The sequence below is a fragment of the Phocoena phocoena genome, chromosome 15 (genome assembly GCF_963924675.1).
Source record: "Phocoena phocoena chromosome 15, mPhoPho1.1, whole genome shotgun sequence".
Taxonomy (NCBI): domain Eukaryota; kingdom Metazoa; phylum Chordata; class Mammalia; order Artiodactyla; family Phocoenidae; genus Phocoena; species Phocoena phocoena.
The window spans coordinates 23,655,808-23,670,631 of record NC_089233.1 but is presented as its reverse complement, the minus strand read 5'-3'; the positions used below and the strand labels follow the sequence as shown (position 1 = coordinate 23,670,631).

Sequence of the window (14,824 nt, the reverse complement as noted above, 5' to 3'; positions counted from 1 at the left end):
ATTCACTTGCCTGGCGACATCGATGTAATGAGCATGTGTTTCCTCCTCAAGTCCCATAGCTGCATTTCTTAAATAGGCTTGAAGAGATTCAACTAGAGTCTGCAGAGGAACACCATCAGTTGTCTGCTCAATAAGACTGTCCAGTTCATGAAGCATACTTTCTAATGTGTATTCTCCTTTCATTAAACATCTCAGTGCTTCTGGAAATATGATTTGCCGGAAATTTGAATTTAATTCCTATAAATATGTGAGAAACATATTTTAATGCTTTCTGAGTTTAGAGAAAGCAGCATTAAAAAGGGAGGAAGTCAAATCACTTTTCGGACCCAGAGATGAGAAACACAACGTTCAATACCTAAAACAAACTTCTAAAATTTAAGCTAATTTAGAAGTACTCACCTGAAGTGAGGTGTATACACCATTAGCTAAGTGAACTGCCTCAGATGCTTCCATGGGGTTAGGAATGTCTAAGTCTTGTGGCACTAGGTGACACTGCTTCAGTAACTGAACAAGGCATGTGACATTTCCACTCATACTGCAGAGCTCCTCCAAGAACCAGGCTCCATCCCGAGAAGTCAGATCAACCAGCTGCTCTCCGGCACTCGAAGCTGCACCTTCCATCATTAGGTTACGTCTAAAAAATGAGATAAATATTTGTACAGTGAAACTGACTTAGCTAAACACACATAAATGGGATACCTCAAAATCTGAAAGGAAATAAAGCAGTCTTACACCGAGCAAGACTAATGAAAGAAAAAGGATATCTTAAGTTTGGGATCAAACAAAAGACACATGAACTCTCCATAAGCATCAATGTTCGCAAGACAATGAAATGGTCTCACTATGTGGTCAGCTAACTCACCTTGTGAGGGTACAAAGGGCAGAAATAATAACACTTGCTAGACTCAAAGATCCTTCCTCTCCGTTCTCGTGAAGGAAAACTTTGATACAACGTTCAATTTCTTTCAACTGATCTTCACAAACAGGTACAGTGACAGCTTCCTGTTTCAAGCGTTCCACCTGTCTAATAAGACGGCTGTTTATGTCTGTTGCGTACCGCTGCAGGGTCATCTCAGTGGCAGTGATGAACTGACACACTGTTGGGGGTGGCTGAGGCGCATACTGCACTTCATATCTGTAAACAGAGAAAGAGGTGCTTGTAAAGAAAGTTCACGCCTTACAAAATACGAAAAAAGACAATATGGAATACTGCATTTGATCTTCAAACCTTGAAGAGTAGAAATCATTATTTCCATTTTACAGAAAAGGTCTTGAAAGCGAAAGTAACTTCCTAAGATAACTTGTTAGTGAGCGATAGAATCAATATTTGAATTCAGCTCTCTTTACTCTGATCCAACCATGCTTACATTGGGATACATTTTAATCAATTAGGAAAAACACACTGTCTTTTAAAGGAAAACATGAGCTCAAACCCTCTTAAAACCAAGAGAAAAGTGACTCCATTTAAATTCCATCTATCAACCATTTCTTTCAGAAAAATAAAATACTATGCAATTAAAAACATGAACACAACTTTGCTTCCAGTCCCAATGAGAAGTAAAGAAAATGGAGAGTGATCAAACTTACTTCCTGTAGAGATCCTGACAGCGCTCTACTGTAGTGTTACAGATGAGCTCTTCCATCCAGGTTTTCCATTGCTCAATTCGATGTTTCTGAAATATAGCCTTTGGATACTGCAGAGCTACGGTTGCATAGTGGTGCAGCTGCTCCAGACAGCCTCGCAGCACCGAGCGCCTCTGCTGCAGGAGGGTACCGACTTCCCCCTCCAGCTGCTCACACTGGCTGATCAAGTGGGCCTGGCCAGCATTCTGCAGAAAGGCTGTTGCTGGCACATAGCTTGGAGGACCTTTGGGTAAAAGATGATCATTGATCACAATGAAACCATTTCAAATCAGCAGTTACTGAAAGGGAGTACAAACCAGAACTCCACACATGAACACAACAACAACAAAACCCACATGCTCACATGTATATCTAAAATAAGTCAGCCCATACCAAGGTCCATTTGTGTGCTTATCTCCTGAAGCAAACTTGCCAGCTGTGTTGCTTCTAAATTACTGAATGCAGCCTGATAATGTGTTATCCACTGTTCAAATTCATTCAGCTTCACCTGGATTGCTTCCTGAACAGCTCTTTGCTGAGTCTGTAGTTGAGTGTGTTCAGAATACCTAATGGAAGGAAAAACTTTTGATTGCTCTTCTTTCTTCTGTGTACTTTCATCACCCTGAAAGTACATTTTGCTTATACTTGGACTGCCTGGTAAGCTCCTTTTCAATCTTGAGGGCACTGCTCAAATGTCCTTTCCTTCTCTGTTTTTTCCTGACCCTACAGAGTTCCCTAACTATACTCAGAACATTTTAAATAAAATTCTACCACATTTGCCAGGGTTACGAGTTATTTGAAGTATGGAAGACTGAGACTTAATAGGTCTTCGTAATCTCAACGTCTCCGGCAGTGTTTGGCACTTGTACATTTAACCACCCTTCACTGAGCCGGGTAGCCGCTCTGTGCAAGGTTCATTCACTTAGATCACTGTTAGTTTAATGCTCAAAAAAACTCAGCCAAGCAGACAAGATCCACTGTACAAATGAATAAGGATTCAGATACAAACTGCAGAGAGAAAACCAAACCCCAGGTTTTCTGAATCCAAGTTCAGTGTTCTAACCACCAAGTCCACCATCTCCCATAGTCACTCAAACATGTAAATTAAATATAATAAAGCAGAAAATTTAAGTGAATTCTGCTTTATTAACACTTTGAAAATGCAGCCCTTGGGAGAGCTTTATTTATCTGAGTTGCTGCAATAATTCTAATTCAAGTTGACAATGTTTACACAAAAATATGAAAATTATCCTTAATGGCATATCTTTAGAAATAAGAGTTCAACACTTGTTTTAAACCTGTGTTGCAGAGTATGAGAAGGATGATCCACTCCTTCAGCTCCTTCTAGAAATTCTATTTCTTCCAACAGTTTGCCCTGCAGTTTTTCCACATCTGTTAGTTGCTCTTGCAAGCTCAGGTATTCATCTAAACTGCTGTCCAGCTTGGGAAGTACAACCAGCATCTCGTCCCGATTCTTAAACCAGTTCACCTGTAAAAATACATTATTAGGAAGATTCTTATATAGGGCTGACTATGAGATATGATGATGTCTGTCAGAAGGATCATGTTAGAAGGACATTCTGCACATGTTACTCTACTTAAATCTCAACAAAGCCGGGGTGTGTGTGTGTGATGGCATCACCCATATTTTTACAAAGATAACTAATATGGTCAATTCAAACAGCCATAAAACGAAGACTCAATTCCACAATAACACGCAGTTACCACCACGCCACACAAAACAAGATTAGCATCACTGGCTACCACGATATTAAAATCAAGAAGGAGGGAGGCTATCCAAGTAAAGAACACTTAAAACCGTCATTGGTAAACACTTTTCAGTCTATTAAAAAAGGTATAATTTTTTCAAATCATTAACCCACCTCCCATGTGTGAGAGTGACTGTGTGTCTTTGCATGGGAGCATTTCTTAGTGAAAGATCACAGCAAACTGCGTCTTACTTCGCTGTCATTTCAGTATTATACACTACAGTCATATAAAACCAATTTTTAGAAGACGTTTCACTCTTGGACTTCCCTGAGGGTGCAGTGGTTAAGAATCCACCTGCCAATGCAGGGGACACGGGTTTGAGCCCTGGTCCGGGAAGATCCCACATGCCACGGAGCAACTAAGCCCACGAGCCACAACTACTGAGCCTGCGCTCTAGAGCCCACGAGCCACAACTACTGAGCCCACGTGCCTAGAGCCCGTGCTCTGCAACAAGAGAAGCCCCCGCAATGAGAAGCCCGCGCACCGCAACGAAGAGTAGCTCTGCTCGCCACAACTAGAGAAAGCCCGTGCACAGCAACAAAGACCTATGCAGCCAAAAGTAAATAAATTAATTTAAAAAAAAAAAAGAAAAAGTTTCACTCAACTTTTTTATGGACATGTTAACTTTTTTTTTTTTTTGGCCATGCCACACAACTTGTGGGATCTTAGTTCCCCGACCAGGGCTGGAACCTAGGCCCCAGCAGTGAAAGCGCCGAGTCCTAACCACTGCACTGCCACGGAATTCCCTGGACATGTTAACTATTTTTTTTTTTTGGTTCCATCAAGTCTTAGTTGTGGCAGGCGGGCTCCTTGGTTGCGGCATGCATGTGGGATCTAGTTCCTGGACCAGGGGTCAAACCTGGGCCCCCTGAATTGGGAGAGCGGAGCCTTAACCACTGTGCCACCAGGGAAGTCCTGGACACGTTAACTATTAAACAAAAGATGACGATGACTTATTATCATTGGCCTCACCTTAATTTCAGCTACTCTCGAAGAAAAAAGGCTGCGAGTGATCTCTCGTTCCATCTCTCTCTTGCTCTGCTTGCTCTCGGCCTGCTGGCCCCCTCCACCATAGACGGCACCAGCAAACCCAGCCTCACCCCCAGCTGTCCAGTCCACCAGGGGGTCATACACAAAGGCTTCTAGCAGTGTCAGCAGAGTCTCTCTGCCACGCCGCATAATGTGTAGAACCTGTTTTCAGAAGACTTTTAATTAAGTTTTGCCACAAGTTTCCTCATTAAAATGTAGTTTTTCATTACAAAGGATTTGTTGATTTAAACAGGTACACTAAGAGGTGTAAGAGAAAAAAACCACATACCTGCTCACATGAAAGCCTAAAAACACCTTCTACTCCAGTTACACCCAGTGCTGTTTCAATGTTCTGTGTCATTCGAAAAGGTACTTTCTCAGGAACTCTAAGGCTTTTACCTTGAAAAGATAAATCATTATATTTTTGTCCTTTCACCAAAATAAATTCGACCCTCATATAAAAAGTCTTTAATTTTACCTTTTTCAAAGCAAACATTGTAATCTATGTGAACAACCTCTCCAGTCGTCATATCTATGAGAACATTATCCAGATGTCTATCTCCAAGGCCAATTATGTATCCGACCATAGACATGACTGCAGTAGATCTGGCATAAGACTAAAGAAGAGGGGATGGGGGAGCAAGTTAAGCATCATTAGCAAATTTCCTTCCAACATGGACTTGATTCTCTAAAATTTACAAACCTCCATAATCCTACTCCCTTATTTCTAAATAAACACCTAGCGCTCTGCAGGGACGCTGCATGTAGTCACAGAAACTCTGCACTGAGCAACAGCATACGACACGGGTTGGTCCAACTTAATCATTATCAGAATGCAGGATTTAAAAAAACAGAACTATTCTTCAGCCTCTCTAGTTTTTCCCTTTCTAAAGTTTTTATTCTCCTTTTCATTTCATCCATAATCCCCTCCATTCTGCCTTCACACAGTCATGGCTATGCCTCATAAAAATAAATGTAATATAAGATTCAAATGCAGGTCTCAAACTACCAAGTCTGGAGGGAGGCAGGAGGAGGGTGAACAAGACAAGACAGGAAGCAGGCAAAGAAACAATAATACTGATGATAGTCTAAAACAAAACACATACCTGTGTGACTCTCCACCATTCATCAGGGGTGGTGCAAGATGACCAAAGCTCTTTAGCAAGGAGATTTGGGGGCGTGGCCTCCATTAACTCTTCTAATACTGCCTTCATCACATGAAGAGGCCAATCCCGTCGGGACACATCCAGACTAAGTCCAACTGCTTTCAAAGCAGGACTAATTTTACTATAATAAAGTTCACTAGGACGGGGTACAATTCCAGGATTCTGAGGAGTTTGGTAGGAATCTTGGGCCTTAAAAGAAATTTTTTTTAAGGAAAGATCAACTTTGTTTAAATAAGGATAAAGATTACCTTGAATATAAAGCAGTATCTTAAAAACTGGTTTTTCAGCGGAACTCTCTACTTAGCCAGCTAAACCTCATCCATCAAATAGCCAAGTCGTCTGGACTATGCATCTTTCTTACAATCTACATATCATTTTCTTAATTTGGTATTACTACTTTATTGAAAACTCTGTCTACTGTTATATTTTCTTGAGGTTCAATTCAAGCTCAACATCCAAGTTACATTCTTCTTTGTAACATATAATTCTGTTTAAAATTTATCACTCATTTATCGCACATATTTCATTCTTCACCAATATGACTTAATCAATGTAAAATTAACAACAGATATTCAGAAACACCTTAGACAAAAATTTAAATAGCCCTTTTCTAATTCCACCTCCAATTCACCCCCTCAGTACCTGTTCTGTAGTCTCCTAGGCCTACCTAAAAAAATCTGAAGCCTTTCAAACTCTTGCTCCTTCCCATACCTACCCTACTTAGATTCATTTTATTTGTCTAGATGTTGGAACCTGAAGTTGTGACTTTAAAAATTTATCTTCTTATCTGTAGTACTTAGTACTACTCCTGTCATATACACTAAGCACTCATACTTAGCTAAAATGAATTCTAAAAAACTGTTCTAAATCGTAATAAATTTCACGGGTACAAAATAGGATGCCACAGTGATTAACTCCAAATTTAAAGTTGTGTCTATTCCTTCTTTAACTCTTATAAACTTGGAAAAAACCTCAAGGGCAGTAAGACTAGAAATATGTCACATATAACAGAGAACAGACTAATACATATACTTGTTTATTAACATTCAAAAAAAAGCACATATTTTAATTTTAATCAACCTTTTGTGCTTGTAAGGCAGCTTCCCGTTGTTGCCATCGTTTGTAAAGACCAAATAAGGGTGTGGCTCCATCCACCCACTGGATTAGGCCTGATCGAGTTCCTAGTGGTGTTACAGAATAGTGTCGAGCATGGAAACGGGGTGTTTCCTGGCGATTGATTGTAGCAAACATAGTATTTACAATAGACAGAAATTGCATTATTCTCTCATCCAGATGTAAATCCTCCAATCCTATGGAAACAAAATTAAAGTAGCTAGAGTAGGTGACCAGATGGGGTGAAGTGCAATGGGATGGGACTGGAAACATACCACTTTTTTGTGTTCCTCTCAATTAGCAACAGCAGTCAAGAAGTGACAGCCAAAGAAGCACAATGAGAGCATCAGACAACATTCTATTGTCACAAGGTATTAGATACTAGAATTATTAGCTGTACCTCAGTTGCCCTGCTTCTACAGTTCATAAGCAAGAAGAGAGGAAGCAATGGAAAATCATACTACACAGCCTCCAACTACTTCTATCAAAACACAGGATACTCCAGGCTATTCACAACATATATTCACCTAAAACAATCCTAACACACACACTCACACACACACACACACACACACACTCACACACACAGTGTTAATAATCAGACTAATGTTCTTCTTTTAAATCTCACCTTTAAAAAGATAAGGATAGCTCTTCCCATCTGATCCGAGAAAGAGAAGTTTCTTTGGCTTGGTTTTGGTAGGTAAGATTGTGATGGTTCCACCCACACTGTGGATTGTGACAGTGTCTCTGGCTGAGACTTCTCCAGGAAGAGCAATTTCAGTGTTAGTCATGGCAGCCAGCCACGGGCTGATTTCTTCAAGACGCAAGATGTAACTTGCACGTTTCTGTGCTCTCTGTTGCAAACTCAGCATTATCTATATTTAAGATAGGAAAAGTTTACAATACCATTACAACACTTATTTTCTTCTACATTCAATCTGGCTTACAGATAAATTTAAAACACAAACACCTCCTGTCTAGTTCTTACATTTAATTTGATGTTACATATTCGGGCCATCCTGGGAGGGGAAACATTGGTGTGCTGATATGCTCTAGGTGATTTCTACTTTGTTCAGACCTCTCCCACCTCCTCCGTACAAATACGCAATGAAATCATAGCAGATGGAAAGAAATCACTACTGTGATCACAAAATTCAAGGCTTATAGCAAATTCCCCACTGTTAAGCTATGTCCAATCAATGCCCAAACAAGTTACTTCAGTCCTTGCAGTAGAGCAAAAGATATAGCCAGCTATTGGCTGTCAGGTAGACACACCCTTAAGGAAGCCATCTGAAAATGTGGTAACAATTTAGAGCTCTGACTACTTTAAGTATGCAGAAAAACACACAATCTCTTATAACTCACAGGAGTGGATCATGTATAGCTGTATCTCTACTTGTAGCTAACTCAATAATCTACACCTGATTTAATGAACTCTGGGCTCTGCTTTCATGTGAAAATTTTTAAATCAATCTTTTGCAACATTTGTTCATAAAAGGAAAAAGACAACTGGAAACACCTCAAGTATCCACTGACAGGACAAAGGATAAACTGTGGTATTGTCCCATAATCTATCAATGTTCAGCTGTATACAAAATATGGATGACATTAAAAAAAAAAACCCTAATGCTGATCCATCAATTATGGAAGTGGTAAACACATGCATGTACATACAATATAATCTCATTTATATGAAATTCAAAAACAGGAGAAGCTAAACAATATACCATTTAGAAATGTATCAATAAAAACTGTTTAAGTAAGTAATGATTAATTCAAAATTCAGAGCAGTGGTTGTGGAAAGGGAGATATAATTATGGAGGGACATAGGACTTCTAAAAGTTTTCTCTATGACTTATTTCACACACACACACACACACACACACACACACACACACGGGGATTTTTAAAAGTACTCCCCCTGGGAAGGGGGTGGGGGAAGGACTGGGATCAGCAGATACTAACTAGTATACATAGGATGGATGAACAACAAGGCCCTACTGTATAGCACCGGGAACTATATTCAATATCCTGGGATAAACCATAATGGAAAAGAATATGAAAAAGAATGTAAATCTATATATATAAAAGAGTCACTGTGCTGTACATCAGAAAGTAACGCCACATTATAAATCAACTATACTTCAATTTAAAAAAAAGTATTCTCCTTGTCTCCTCCTCTGGATTTCTTGGTTGATTTACTGAGAAGAACACAAAGAAGCAAGAAACTACTGCTGGAACACAAGAAAACAAGTTTTGGCTAGGCCACACGTAACAAACTTCATCCTTCATGCTAGTGCTCTTATCTTGTGCTTCTAAGGCATTTCTCCTGAATTTAGCATTTCCTCTAGTTTCCTCTACTTTGCATTTACTAGTTAAAGTCAGGTGTATTTTTTGTCTCTACACTGTATCTTTTAATAGTTTTTCCATTACTAAAGTTAATGAAATCAGTTAAGAGCAATATAGGAAAGGGATAGGAAAAGAAGGGATAAGAAAAAAAGCTACAAGGTAGCTTAAATAGGCTCCCCTGGTGGCACAGTGGTTAAGAATCCTCCTGCCAATGCAGGGGACATGGGCTCGAGCCCTGGTCAGGGGAGATCCCACATGCTGCGGAGCAACTAAGCCCGTATGCCACAACTACTGAAGCCCACGTGCCTAGAGCCCGTGCTCTGCAACAAGAGAAGCCACTGCAATGAGTAGCCTGCGCACCGCAACGAAGACCCAACACAGTCAAAAATAAAATAAATAAATTTAAAATAAATAAATAAACAGGCTCCCCCAACTAGTGGTGCTGTTGCTGAAACATGTGAAAACCAAAGAACATACAGAATTAAGGGGACCAAAACATAAAAGATAAGGATTCTCAAGTATTTAATTACACTAATCATCCCTCAAACAGGCTATGCAGAATTGCTGTCAAAGAATTCCTTATAAAAATTGATGTTGTTACATGTGAATATTTTGTCTGTTAGAAATACTGAATACCACTCCACCAAGAAAAACTACATAGGTCCAAGATTAAATTTCTTAATCTTTTATGAGAAGAATATAGCAGGCAGTCAGTATTTAGCTCAAGGCCACAGCTCCCTCCTTGTCTAATTTCTTACAGTATATTCTTCCCTGGTGTGAACCCTCAGTAGATTAAAGTTTGCCACCCTAGGCCCACTCACCCTCAAATTCTTAAAAATGAAGAAAACACCTTTCTCTATATTCTTTACAAGCAACTGACCACTGGCTGCCTTCCATGGGCTTAGAAAGTTCTCTTGTGTTCTAAGTAAAAGGAGTCCCCTTACTTAAATTTTTCATCTCAGGGAATTTCCTATTTCAGTAGCTTTCTTGAGATTTTTCTGTACCTCTTTAAATGGAATCCAGCTGCTTCCAGGCTTTGCAGGGTTTGATGGTGTCTTCAGTTTTTCTAGGGCATTTTCTATTGCATCGCCGTAGTTATCCTGAAACCACTTTTCATGAGGTGTTTCTGCAGGGGCCGCCGTGATGCTCCTCACATGCTCCAAAGCAAACACAATGGGTTTCATCAAAGCCGTGTGCTTCTCCCGCATGATTGCAATTTTCTCTTCTCTGACCAGAAAGACGTAAAGAGTTCAATACAAACAAGGAACAATTTAATTGTCAAGTGTAAGTAAACAGTATCAAAGAACAGTCAAAATAAAGTAATAAAATATAAGCAAGGTAACTGACTAAAAACAGCATTGCAAAAAATCCAGCATATAAAAGAGGCGCCTTCTCTTTTCAACAAGTGGTGCTGGGAAAGCTGGATATCTTTTTGCAAAAGAATGAAGCTGAACTCTTACCTTTTACTATATGTCAAAAAGTAAGTCAAAATGGATCAAAGACCTTAACATAAAAGCTAAGGCTTTATTTAAAACTCTTAGAAGAAAACAAAAGAAAAAATTGATAAACTGGGCTACATCAAAACTAAAAAATCATGTGCATCAAAAGACATTCTTTTTTGACTTCCCTGGTGGCGCAGTGGTTAAGAACCCGCCTGCCAATGCAGGGCACACAGGTTCGATCCCTGGCCCAGGAAGATCCCACATGCCACAGAGCAACTAACCCCGTGTGCCACAACTACTGAGCCCACGCTCTGCAACAAGACAAGCCACCGTGATGAGAAGCCCGCGTACCGCAACGAAGAGTAGCCCCTGCTCTCTGCAACTAGAGAAAGCCCGCGTGCAGCAAAGACCCAAAACAGCCAGGAATAATTTTTTTTAAAAAAAGACATTTTTTTTTCACTCAAGAGAGTGAAAAAGACAATGCATAAAACAGGGGTAAAATATTTGCAAATCATGCATATGATAAGGGATTAATATCCAAAATATTTAGAGAGCCCCTAAAACTCAACAACAATAAAACAACCCAGTTCAAAAATGGGCAAAGGATTCAAATAGACACTTCTCCAAAGGAGATATACAAATGCATAAGCACATGAAAATATGCTCAACAGTATCAGTCATTAGAGAAATGCAAATCAAAGCCACAAGATACCATTTCACACACATTAGGATGTTACTATCAAAGACAGAAAACAACAAATGTTGGCAAGGGTATGGAGAAATTGGAACCCAGTTTACCAGTTCCTCTACAAGTTAAACATAGAATTACTATCTGACCCAGCAAATCCACTGGCTCACACACAGTTAAAAGCAGGGACTCAAACAGATATTTGTATGGTGATAGAAGCATTGTTTACAATAGCCAAAAGACAAGAGCAACTCAAGTGTCCATTGACAGATGAGTGCATAAATAAAACGTGGTATATCCATACGATGGAATGTTATTTAGCAATAAAAGGGAAGGAAATTCTGATACATGCTACAACATGGAATGAACCTTCAAAACATTATGATAAGTGAAATAAACCAGACACAAAAGGACAAATACTGTATGATACCAGTCACATGAGGTACTCAGAATAGTCAAATTCATAAAGACAGAAAGCAAAATAGTGGTAACCAGGGGCTGGGGATAGGGGAGAAGGGAAGTACTATTAAATGGGTACGGAGCTGTTTGGGATGATGGATAAGTTCTGGAACTGGACATCACACTGTGAATGTACTTACCGCAACTGAATTGTACACTTAAAATTAGTTAAAATGACAAACTTCATATGTATTTTACATTAAAAAAAAAAAAGAGGCAGCTATGTTTTTGGAGTGTAAGTATATGAAAACATACTTGCGTAAGGTATTGTTGTTCTGGACTCTCTTCACCTCATCTTCCAGCTGCTGAATTCGTCTCAGGACATACATGTGTTGCTGTAACAGAACTCCCAACCAGAGCTCATCCCAGAGAACAGTGACCCTGCGCAGCTCAGCCACGAGCATCTGAACCTGCACACACGGCACATCCAAATATGCTCATCTACAAATCTACACACAGCACAGTTCTGCAAACACTGGATATTGCAAGTGAAATGTGTGCATCTTGTTCATTAACCAATTAGAGAACCTTGATCAGTGATTCTATCAGTAAAGATTTATAAAACCAATTTTGGTTAGTTTCAAAGCTTTACTCCTTGAATAATATTTCTGTAACAGTTTTATGGGTTTAGTTTTTAGGTGAGTTTTTTTGGGTGGGGGGGTGGTGACAATAAAAATTTATTTTAAAACATATGAGTTGGTTTTTTTGTACCTGTAATACCATAGTTGGGTTTGCAGAGGACAGTTTATCTACAATTTTGCTGTAGCAATCCTGCATCATGGCTTGGTCTTCATTCAATCCACTTTTAGGCTCATCCTTATTGCTATCTTGAGAAGCAGGAGGACTTCCTCCCTCACATTCAGAAACTAGCAATTCTTCTCCTTGAATATTGCCAAGTAAAGTTGGAATTGCAGAGGAAAATTTATTTCCTAAAGTGAAATGGGAGAATAAGGTATAATTTGGATACTTCTCCATGTGCATATGTTGAGTTAGGGAAAACATCAATAATGTATTTGGTCCCAGAGCACTCATTTAACTAATTTTGCCTTCTGTGCACTAAGCTGACCAAAGATCATGGATATTTTGCCTTTTTACAAGTTCAGCTTCTATATTTATTAATATTATAAGCTAATAAAAGATAAATGGGGGGGATTCCCTGGTGGCGCAGTGGTTGAGAGTCTGCCTGCTGATGCAGGGGACATGGGTTTGTGCCCCGGTCCGGGAAGATCCCACATGCCGCGGAGCAGCTGGGCCTGTGAGCCATGGCCTCTGAGCCTGCGCGTCCGGAGCCTGTGCTCCGCAACGGGAGAGGCCACAACAGTAAGAGGCCCGCGTACCGAAAAAAAAAAAAGATAGGTGGGGGAAAATATAATAAATGAGTCTCAACAAATAAAGTGTTCCCCCAGCCAGAGTCCAGAACTTATTTTCCATCCTTGTCTGCCAGTTAATTCAGCTAGGTGAACCTGAGATTTCTCCAAGCCTTGGTGGGTTACTGTGAGACTGAAGATATCATGTAAAGCACACATCCTCCTGCCAGACATGGTAGTTACTCACTCAATAAATGGTGTTATTATTGTTACTATTATTATTATGGAAAAATTACAAACTCTATCAACTCTGGAACATAAAGCTCAAAAAAATTTACCTAACAAACGTTGTTTGCAAACTCATTTATACTTAAAGTAGCGGTATTTTAAAATTCCTTACCTGAAGCCTGTGATTCACTACTAAGCGATATGGTGCCCACTATTGCAGGATACAATATGAGATGTGGGGAATCTTGAGCCACACGGCAGAGAAGGTTACAAATACTTTGGCGCACATACACTTCAGGGTGGTTTAAGCGTGAGAAAAGTTGTGGAATAATTCCTTCAGGATAAGAAAGAAAAATACTTTAAAGTTATTAAAAACAGTCAACATGGCGGAGGCAAAAGGATAAAACTTGATATATGTCAGCATTAGTTCCAAGAACCTCAAATTTCTCCCTGTGATAGCAAAGAACCATACACAATAGTTCTTGATTTGCAAGTTTAGTTAGGGTACAGAGCTATAATCAAAATCCTAAGCAATTCAAAAATGTTATAGAGAAATGTATTTTCGTGAGTGCCTGTAAAAGAAGGCAGAAACAATTTTTTCAAAGGGTATATGAAAGTTTTTGAAACTTATTCTTACCACTCTCTCCAAAATTCCTTTTGTATATAAAAAGCTTCCGCCTCTCAGCCTTCCATTTCTCTGAAAGGTGGGAGGGAAGTGGTATAACAAGCAGTCCAGAGTGTCCTATGAACTAATATAGCTATTTCATAACACACTCAAATAGTAAACATAGAGGAACTTTTTTTTTTGGCCACACCACTTGGCATGTGTGATCTCAGTTCCCTGACCACCAATTGAACCCATGCCCCTCTGCAGTGGAAGCGCGGAGTCTTAACCACTGGACCTCCAGGGAAGTCCAGGGAACTATTATTTTTCAACAGTCTTATTATCTTCTACCCAGAAATAATTTTTCCTGAAACATTTAGGCTATCACCTCTCCATGGCGCAGTAGGTGTTGTTTCCAAGCCATGTTCCAGATACTGCCTAAGCTCTCCAGCATGCTTCACAAGCAATCTGAGTAATCGCAACGTGGCCATCACAATCACGTCGTCCGTGCTCTGCTCTGCTCTGTGACTTAAATGTAGCCGAGGGTCATCTTCATCTAAAGGAATCTAAGGATGAAAAACAAAGGAAAAAATAAGACAATTCAGAATACTGTTTCCATCTACGAGAAAAGAAATTTCAAATAAACTTTCCTAACAGAACACTGTGCTACCTACCTGACCAGCATTGAGTTTAAGGAAAGTAAAATATGCACTGCAAGATAGTTTGTACAGGCTGAAGATTCTATCTACAACTTTCCTCCACACTTTAATAACTCCTTCTGTTGCACTTTCATCAAGTTCTGAAAGCCATGGGCAGCTTGATATTAACTGACGCCAGATAACATCAACCATGTCATCTTCCTCATTATCTTCACTTTCTGTTATCTGAAGTGTTATATCTTCATCCTGAAGAAAAATAGGGCAAAAAAAGTTGCTATTTTTGGGCACAAATTAAAAAAGGGAGAAAAGGTACGTGATTTTCCTAATATATGCAAGCATTTTCTCATTTATGAAAGACCAAAATACTCCACATTTAGTGTTATACAT

The 14,824-nt window shown here is 39.5% G+C and overlaps 1 protein-coding gene across 1 annotated transcript in view; it reads right to left on the bottom strand.

Moving 5' to 3' along the window:
* SMG1 (SMG1 nonsense mediated mRNA decay associated PI3K related kinase) overlaps window positions 1–14,824 on the bottom strand; it is a 93,749-nt gene that overhangs the window by 16,150 nt on the left and 62,775 nt on the right. Inside the window, exons 34-51 of the mRNA XM_065892945.1 lie at window positions 14,453–14,683; window positions 14,167–14,344; window positions 13,347–13,508; window positions 12,351–12,568; window positions 11,895–12,049; window positions 10,055–10,277; window positions 7,330–7,576; window positions 6,669–6,898; window positions 5,529–5,777; window positions 4,901–5,039; window positions 4,712–4,821; window positions 4,366–4,584; window positions 2,922–3,112; window positions 2,017–2,189; window positions 1,588–1,867; window positions 863–1,135; window positions 400–634; window positions 11–237 (exon numbers count right to left, since the gene is read on the bottom strand). Coding sequence (XP_065749017.1) covers window positions 11–237; window positions 400–634; window positions 863–1,135; window positions 1,588–1,867; window positions 2,017–2,189; window positions 2,922–3,112; window positions 4,366–4,584; window positions 4,712–4,821; window positions 4,901–5,039; window positions 5,529–5,777; window positions 6,669–6,898; window positions 7,330–7,576; window positions 10,055–10,277; window positions 11,895–12,049; window positions 12,351–12,568; window positions 13,347–13,508; window positions 14,167–14,344; window positions 14,453–14,683 — 3,740 coding nt within the window. The remainder of the gene's footprint in view (window positions 1–10; window positions 238–399; window positions 635–862; window positions 1,136–1,587; window positions 1,868–2,016; window positions 2,190–2,921; window positions 3,113–4,365; window positions 4,585–4,711; window positions 4,822–4,900; window positions 5,040–5,528; window positions 5,778–6,668; window positions 6,899–7,329; window positions 7,577–10,054; window positions 10,278–11,894; window positions 12,050–12,350; window positions 12,569–13,346; window positions 13,509–14,166; window positions 14,345–14,452; window positions 14,684–14,824) is intronic.